At 47.3% G+C, this 8,671-nt stretch overlaps 3 protein-coding genes across 3 annotated transcripts; 2 read left to right on the top strand and 1 right to left on the bottom strand.

Moving 5' to 3' along the window:
- Positions 1-1,079: 1,079 nt before the first annotated feature.
- Positions 1,080-5,330, bottom strand: LOC6581669 (peroxisomal targeting signal 2 receptor). The gene is made up of 4 exons (XM_032731199.2): positions 5,211-5,330; positions 2,642-2,740; positions 1,829-2,584; positions 1,080-1,648 (listed from the first exon to the last, which is right to left on the bottom strand). The coding sequence occupies exons 2-4, from the start codon at positions 2,731-2,733 to the stop codon at positions 1,489-1,491; spliced, it is 1,008 nt and encodes a 335-aa protein (XP_032587090.1). The 5' UTR covers positions 2,734-2,740; positions 5,211-5,330; the 3' UTR covers positions 1,080-1,488.
- Positions 3,527-5,205, top strand: LOC6581668 (phosrestin-1). Its single transcript, XM_002007354.4, has 3 exons — positions 3,527-4,484; positions 4,547-4,741; positions 4,805-5,205. The coding sequence occupies exons 1-3, from the start codon at positions 3,629-3,631 to the stop codon at positions 4,957-4,959; spliced, it is 1,206 nt and encodes a 401-aa protein (XP_002007390.1). The 5' UTR covers positions 3,527-3,628; the 3' UTR covers positions 4,960-5,205.
- A 250-nt stretch (positions 5,331-5,580) lies between the features above and the next one.
- On the top strand, positions 5,581-7,219 carry LOC6581667 (developmental and secondary metabolism regulator veA). The gene is made up of 3 exons (XM_002007353.4): positions 5,581-6,662; positions 6,953-7,073; positions 7,128-7,219. Exons 1-3 carry the CDS (start codon positions 5,941-5,943, stop codon positions 7,194-7,196), a joined length of 912 nt encoding a protein of 303 aa, XP_002007389.1. The 5' UTR covers positions 5,581-5,940; the 3' UTR covers positions 7,197-7,219.
- Positions 7,220-8,671: the final 1,452 nt, after the last annotated feature.

Here is an 8,671-nt window from a genome sequence, read left to right as displayed (position 1 = left end):
GGGTAAAAAACTATGATTTGATATGTTACTAAAATTTAAGCTTTTACATAATAGGTATACCACATCTTTTTTATGAATAAAACAAATTAAAATATATAGCTACAGAGAATTGTGGCTCTATATAAATTTAAAAAGTAGCGCGAAATTCATTTTTGGCCTCTACAGCACTAATTGCTAAGCAACACAAGCTGACTGCTATGCAACTCGCGCGATTTCTTACTTGAGTAAAAACCAGTCTGGCAACTCCGTCAGAGTATGTTGCTGTCGTCTACCAGCTGCGTGCTATGTTATTTCAACAATTAACGTTTACTTGGTTGAAAAATTAACTTAAATTGCTTTTGTAAAGAAAATTGTGAAGATCACACGTATATTTTTGAGAAATTTACCAAACGATGCTTTTTAACAGAACAAACAGCACAAACATATTGCTGCTTAAAATCGCCTCGTTTTCTCAGTATCAAATTATATGAGTTTCGCGGTGCGATTTTTATTAACACAAACAAGGCATTAATATCTGATTTATTTTCACTTGACTCGATATACATTTATATAATTACAGTGGCTGCAGCTGTTGCCCGGCTCTGACTGATGGGCTGGCTGTCCAAAGGAATCAGCGCAAATTGGCATCAAAACAAATATTTGCCCGAGGTGGCAGCCAAAGCTCACAAGTTTCAAGCCTAATGACAGGATGAGCAATGTGATCCTCAGCTAACAAAGGCAGACACTTTGGACACGGGCAGTGGCAATGGAGATGGGCACTGACTCTGACAGTGGCTCTGGCTGCGGGCTCCTTTTCACACCATCAGCAGAGCTGTCGACGTGCGACGGTGCGATGTGGACACACCTTTTGCCACAGCAGCTCGTTGACTGTGTCAATTCTGGGAATGTCAGTTGTTCCTGGCTCGAAGACGTCCGACAGCCGGGCAATAAAACGTTGCAGCAAATTAGCGCTTTATTGCATGTTTGTTTGGCTTGCCATGGCTGAAGTGGCAGCAACGTCTGCTGTTTGCCAGCTAAGCGAATGCCGTTAAGTTCTGGTTAAAGTCCCAAGCCAAAAAGCAGAGAGAAACACAATCAGATTATAGCCTGCAGCTAGTTAAACAAATATACATATATCATATATGTATGTACATATGTATATATAATCTGTAAGCATTTATTGACATTTCAAGCACCTGCTAATTTTTGGATATTCGTTTTCTTTTTTCGTGTTTGCTCTCCTCTTCATATATCTTTCATATAGGTATATCACAACTATTTACAGTTCATTTCCGTTTCCTTAGAGGTTTTTGTCTTTCATTTTTTGTATAGCTCAGCTATCCAGGTCCAGGTGTCCTGTCCACCATTAAGTTTGGCTATTTATCACATTCGTTCAGTTTTTGGAGTTACCGGTTCCTGTTCCAGTTTCCAGTTCCAGTTCCAGTTCTAGTTTCCAGTTGGGTGTAAGGCCAGCATCATAACGGCATCTGAAGCGGCTGTGTCAGCTCTCTAAGTAAGGCACTTGGGTGTATAAACGTTCACCACCGAATCCCAACCACAGTCGGCCAGCTCATGAGCCCGCTGTGGATTCCAGTCCAAGCCGCAGACAAACTCTGTGTGCTGAGCATTAACTTCCTGTGCGGATACACCGGTTGCTAGGTCCCAAATGCTGTGGAAGAGGGGAATATACACAAGTGATCTAAAAACTCTAATAAGTGGATGGATAGAATAGAATTCATATCCCATCTCATTTCACATCCTACTACTCCCTACTCTAACTCGGTCTTCAGACTGTCTTAGGCGAATCCTTTGCTTTCCCTTTGCACCCATAGCTCTTTCCCCAACTTACCGTGTTGTAAAGTCGTAATTGGCTGAAGCAAGCACCGTTGCCGAGTGCGGGGAGCAGGCCAAACGTCTGACCGCAAATTCTCCAGAGTACAGCTCGAAGATGTGTGTGCGCATCTTGCGCAGGTCCCAGCCACGTATCAGACCATCCGATCCTCCCGTCAGCAGCACATTGCGATCGAAGTGACTCCAGTCACAGGAGAGGGCCTCGCTGGCATGCGCCTCGATGCTCATCAGGGGTTTACCTGCAAAATCAAGAGAATTCCATAAGTTTAAATGCCCATCTGTACTTACGCTGGCAAAGAGATTCGCAATGAGCGGCGAATACTTTGCGCAATATATCAAATCATTGTGTCCCACAAACGTCGTGATGGAGTTCTGCCTGTTGCAGTCCCACAGCTTGAGCGTGCAATCCCAACTGGCCGAGAGGAGTGTGTGATAATTCCATTTCTCGCCCCAATCCAGACTGTAGATCTCATTCTTGTGCTCCTGCAGGCAGATCAACGGCTCTTTGGGTGTTTGCTCTGTCACCACCGATTCGACATCCAAACCCGACCAAATCTGTAGCGAGCCATCGCCGGAGGCAGTGGCTGCTATATCAGCGGCATATGGACACCAGGCGACATCGAACAACCCATCCGACCACTCCAGCCGACACAATTCTGTAATATTCTGTTCATTGATGCTCAACTGAGCGTCTTTTGTGGAGTTTTTGGCAAGTAAAAAGAGCGAACCGCCACCAGCAAGACCGTACAATTGGCTGTGGAAGAGGATAGATTAGATAGGGGTAAAAATGAGGGTTGTCTCTGGAGCTTACCTAGTAGCGAGCAGCATGTGATTTGCCTCAAAAGGCGAGAAGCGCAAGCTATAGCCATGACGATCGGTTGTGGTGTGGCTCTGTGTTTGCATTGCTAGGCTGAAAGAGATAGATAGATAGATATATGGATTAAGATTAAAGTACATTGTAATAGAGACCGATATATGGATATATATTGAGCTATTATATACGCATATTATATTTTATTGTGATTTTTATTTTATTTTTAAAGTTTTAAATATTAATGCTGACATAAATTAAGACTAAGTTTGCTGTAGAGCTGTATGAGTAGTTCCTACAATGATCTATCACATTCTAGAGTTCCCGCTCGTAATCGTGTCTGTTTAGTTTGTTTTTACGCCAACAACTGCACATACATAGAATATTCACAATCTAACATTTCGACTTTAAATAGATAAAAATTAATATATTGATATTTGATTTACTCTAACACACTGCCTGAGTGCTCCACTACCTTCTAGGGTTTCCCAATGCAAAAATAAATAGAGAAGAGACCTCTCCACAAAGACTTGCGTGAATTTCACGCAAAAGGTTTTTACGCACGAGTTTGAGCTTTCGCTCTGTGCTAATAGCTAATCAAATGCTAATCCTCCTGCCGAACTTACGACGAGCAAACATTTGGCTGACCTCGCACGAGGTCGCGAACGCGAACGCTACTTGACATTAGCCAATTTGGCTGGTCAAACGGAATGGCGTGGAAAACTGCGCAAAAGAACGTTGCCGTAGTTGTTGTTGTTCTTGTTGTTTTGTTTATACAAGTCGAATGCATAACGGGCAAATCCATTTAGTGAACGCAGTGAAACCCCACGGGCAGGGCCAGTGGAAAGGTATATAAGCAGGTACGGCCGTAGCTCAGTTTTGCATTTTCCTCGACCAGCGGCGAATTGCAGAACGTCTCCAGCTCCGGGCGCAAGAAAAGGAATATTATTATTATTTTAGTGGACATCTTAATAGAATTAGTACAAGATGGTTGTATCCGTGAAGGTATTTAAGAAGGCCACGCCCAACGGCAAAGTGACCTTCTATTTGGGCCGTCGTGACTTCATCGATCACTTGGATTACTGTGATCCCGTCGATGGCGTTATCGTTGTGGAGCCAGACTATCTGAAGAATCGCAAAGTATTTGGCCAATTGGCCACCACCTATCGCTATGGCCGCGAAGAGGACGAGGTCATGGGCGTCAAGTTCTCCAAGGAGCTGATCCTGTCGCGGGAGCAAATTGTGCCCATGACGAATCCAAACATGGAAATGACGCCCATGCAGGAGAAACTGGTGCGCAAATTGGGCAGCAATGCTCATCCGTTCACCTTCCACTTCCCACCCAACTCGCCCAGCTCTGTGACGCTGCAGCAGGAGGGCGATGACCTGGGCAAGCCACTGGGCGTGGAGTACACCATTCGCGCCTTCGTCGGTGACTCCGAGGACGATCGCCAGCACAAGCGCAGCATGGTCAGCCTGGTGATCAAGAAGCTGCAGTACGCGCCGCTGAATCGTGGCCAGCGCTTGCCCAGCTCGCTGGTCAGCAAGGGCTTCACCTTCTCCAATGGCAAAATCAGTCTGGAGGTGACACTGGACCGCGAGATCTACTATCACGGCGAGAAGGTGGCGGCCACGGTGCAAGTGTCCAACAACTCGAAGAAATCCGTGAAGAGCATCAAGTGCTTCATTGTGCAGCACACCGAGATCACAATGGTGAATGCGCAGTTCAGCAAGCACGTGGCACAGCTGGAGACCAAGGAGGGCTGCCCCATCACTCCGGGCGCCAATCTGACCAAGACCTTCTACCTGATCCCACTGGCGGCCAACAACAAGGATCGTCATGGTGTGTGCAAGAGGTGAACTACGCGTTGCTTGGACGCGATTTAACTAACATACACTCCTCAGGTATCGCTCTGGATGGCCATTTGAAGGATGAGGATGTCAACTTGGCTTCCTCCACCATGGTCCAGGAGGGCAAGTCCACGGGCGATGCTTGCGGTATTGTCATCTCATACTCGGTGCGCATCAAGCTGAACTGTGGCACGCTCGGAGGAGAGATGCAAACGGATGTGCCCTTCAAGCTGCTTCAGCCGGCACCTGGTAGGTCAAAAGCCCAATCCGCACTCACTTTTCATGCTCACTCTTTTGGGTTTCTCTCGCCAGGCACCATTGAGAAGAAGCGCTCGAATGCCATGAAGAAAATGAAGTCCATTGAGCAGCATCGCAATGTCAAGGGCTATTACCAGGACGACGACGACAATATTGTATTCGAGGACTTTGCCAAGATGCGCATGAACAATGTCAACATGGCCGATTAGTTCCGATAAACCATATATAGATATATATATGTATAATGATATAACCGATCGAAAGCACTGAAAACTTGTTGCAGCAGTCTCATAGAGGCCACAATATTTGTATTATAATCGTATCGTGTAGCGCGCTCTCCTCTATTCTCTACAAACCTTGGTAGATCTGGAGTTTTTAATGTTGAAATGTTGAAACGACCTCGTGTCCTTATATATTTTAATTAAATGTTAATTGTCTTATGGCTATCTACAACACTTACGGCTCTTTCAGTTTGTCAATTCAGAGAGTCTTTCGTTTTGGCTTCAGACGGAGTTCAAGGAGGCTCTAAAGAGTTCTCGATGTGCTGTTGCTGAGGCTTTCAACTTCAGAAGTCGAATGAGCTGCTGTCCTTCGGCGCGCCACGAGGAAGGCTTCAGGGGTTGCTCACAAGGGGGTTGCAATGAGCTCTCTGTGCCATAGGTCAGCCAAAGCACAAGCAACCCTTAAGGCCAGGGCAACAGGCGGTTGAACAGCCAATCAGCAAGGCTTCGCCTGGACATGGCCGTTATAAACGGTTACAAAGGAAGTGCGAAAAACTTTTGATATGCTAAATAGTTAAGCTTTGAACTTGCCTAGGCAGCCGTTGCTCTGACCTTGATAATGGCTAATGGGCAGCTGCTCTATTTGCCAGAGCTTTGGGTCTGATCTCGCGCGCACTCTCTCTCTCTTTGTCTGTGCCTGGGCTCACCTTATATAATGCGACGTAACGTTTGCCGATCGTTCGAGTATTGCACAATTTCGATATCGAGGGACTGGGGCAGCGTTGAATCGATTTCACACACCGCTGACTCCTGGGCAGCGGCAGTAGCAGCAGCAGCATCGACTCAACTTCCGGCATTGGGCCTGACCGTAGCCAAGCCCCAATGCCCAAAGTCGTGCCACCTGCCCCAGCTATAAATGCCAATGTTGTTGTCAAAATCCAGCCACAAATTTGACGAACGTGCCACGAGATGGAGCTGCTAACCAACACGAATTTGCCCACTGCTTTGCTAGCCCTGCTGCAACTGCTGCTGCTGCTGCCTTCGGCTCAGCCGCAACATTATTTTCCGCACAGGCAGCTGCATTACTACGATGCGCCGCCTCGTCTGCGCCGCGTGGAGTATGTGGCAGCGCCCTTTGTGGGCGGCTATGTGGCGCCACCTGCCGCACACTACCAGCAGCAGACGCCCAACTTCCAGTTGCTCAACTATCGGCCCAGCTATCAGCCCCTGGCCTTGGAGTACCAGCAACAGCAGCTGCCTGCACCACAGCCAGCAGCTGCACTGCCAGCCCTGTATCCACAGCCGAGTGTGCAGTACTTGCAACGTTCTGCGGCACCGCCTGCCGAGCTGGCCAAATATCGCTACGAGGGCAACTATATGCCCGTGCAGCAGCGCGTGGCTGTGGCGCCTGCACCGCAACGACAGCCACAGGCGCAGCCACAGCCGCAGCAACGTCTGGAGGAGCAGTTGTACAATGTGCCGCCGGTTCTGTTCACCAGCGATGTGCTGCATGTGGTGCCCTCTCGAGCGGCGAACGCGCTGCAACAGCAACAACATCAGCAGCAACATCTACAGCAGCAACAGGGCGCTCAACGCTCCCGTCGCTTTGCGTCCAGGCAGGATGCGGATGCAGTGGCAGCGGAGTCCAGAATGGACACTGAACGACCCACAAAGGAAACCAAATATTTTCAGTAAGTGAGATGCTCTCTCCTTAATCTAGCACTCTCCACAAATTCACAATCCAACTCGTGGAAGCCTCTTCTAATAAGTGACAATCATGCAGGAGACTCCTGCTAAATGAGAAGTCCTACTCAATTTTTTACCCCCATTTTTAGTCCCATTTCATGCAGAAACCTAATAATATTAAAAATTCGTCTAAATTTACTTGTGCTCTCTTCTTCACTTATTTCTCACTCTATAATATTCCATATACTTATCTACTATAACTCTGCTATCTTATCCCATCTCTTCATCTCTTTAGTGATATCTTCATGAGATTCGATGGACCCAATGCGCGCAGTTATGGACATGTGCTGGATCATCCGAAGGCGCGCGAGCGACGTTTCGAGTCTCAGCGTGGCACAAATCGTTACAAGGGCGAGGTAAATAAAATATCCAGCGGAATCCTAGACAGCTTTTAAAATACATGCTTCCAGGTCATATGGACGGATCGTCGCGGTGCTCATGGCGAGCATCGCTGGGACATGGCGCAGGGCAAACTCTGAGCTGTACTTCAAATGCCTTAACTCCTTACTTTTCTCTCTCTCTCTCTTCCTCTCTCATTCTCTCATTATTTTTATCTCTGCCTTGACAACTGCTCAGTAAATCGTGACTTTTCATAATTTTGGCGTATTATTTATTTAAGGGCAATGATTTGGCGTGAAATTCGAAAGGTCCTGCAAAAGATTTGCATAAGAAAGCAGCCTCAATATATTCTTATCATAGGTCAGCGCCGGGGAAGCCTTTGCAGTATTTTCTCACGGGCCACACACACACAGCCAGGCGAGAAAAAGTGGACTGTCCGGTTACACGACTTTCCGCTGTTGTCGCCAGCACTGGCCCATGGAAAAAGGTCAACTTAAGCAACTATCCTTTCGATCAGGAACTGGTTTTAGGCAATGACCCGAAATGTCCTGCAGTTACTTAGTTACAACAGAACAGGACAGCACAGAATAGATCAGACAGTCGTCAGACAGTCCATCAGTCGACGAATGCGGGTCATATGCAAATGGGCCGAGCTCCGTCAGGAGAGGGTTGAGCGTGCTGCAGGCGGGTTGAGCGTCTTGTAAGTCGGTGACCTCAAGGGTTGCAGCTCATTTACATTTACAGCGGCTTGAGGCGCCGTTCAAGTGACACAAATGCCTCAGGCCGGCAATGTCCAGTTATTATTATTTATTGTAGGTCTGGCATATAGCCGATAGTTGCAACAGCTGACCAACTTACACGGTTCCGGCGATATGCAGCCAGGGATCAGCTTAAGATCAATTCTCTAGTCGGGCATACAGGTAGGTAGGGCAAGCAGCCCATTTGCCGACGTAGCCATGCGGGTCTGTCAGTCAGCGACTGTCCAGAACCGGTTACAGTTCGGTTCTTCTGGCCGATAAGGTCATCATCGTCAGCAGCAGCGCCTTGATCTACAGTGATAACCCTTGGCTTTCGCCTGGTTCTCACACTGTTTTCTTGCTGCTTCTAATTTATGCAAGGACATTGCGAAAGGACACTATTGCCAGAGCAACTGCTCGATTGATGTGGCGCGAGTTGCACACAGAGAGAGAGCGAGTTCCCAGAGTCCATAGACCAACCGGTTTGACCGGCCCGAGCTTTGTCTGGCGAGCATCTTCGGTGACCACGCACGCTCGCTGTGAGAACTTCTTCCACATTTACGCTGGCCTTTGTCAGCACCCAACAACTGGACGAACGGGTTGTCATATGGTCGCTACACTTGGATCTTGTCTGTGCCCAATGCCTTAAGGGTTAGCACATTGATTTATGCGCAATTAAATTCTGTTTACACACCAACCATGTGGCTCTACAATTATTAGACCGTCGAAAATGGCCAGAAAGAGGCAGGAATACTGGGCTATGAGAGCAGTACGAAAGTAAATGGATATCAGTACGAAACGGAGATTGGCCAGGCAACGTTCGACAGAGTAGTTGAAGAATATACTTTGAATTTAAATAATTTTTATAAACTTAAAAT

This window comes from Drosophila mojavensis, unplaced genomic scaffold, assembly GCF_018153725.1.
Source record: "Drosophila mojavensis isolate 15081-1352.22 unplaced genomic scaffold, ASM1815372v1 contig_74, whole genome shotgun sequence".
In the NCBI taxonomy this organism is placed as follows: Eukaryota; Metazoa; Arthropoda; class Insecta; order Diptera; family Drosophilidae; genus Drosophila; species Drosophila mojavensis.
The sequence above is the reverse complement of the archived record's forward strand: the minus strand, read 5'-3'. Positions and strand labels throughout refer to the sequence as shown.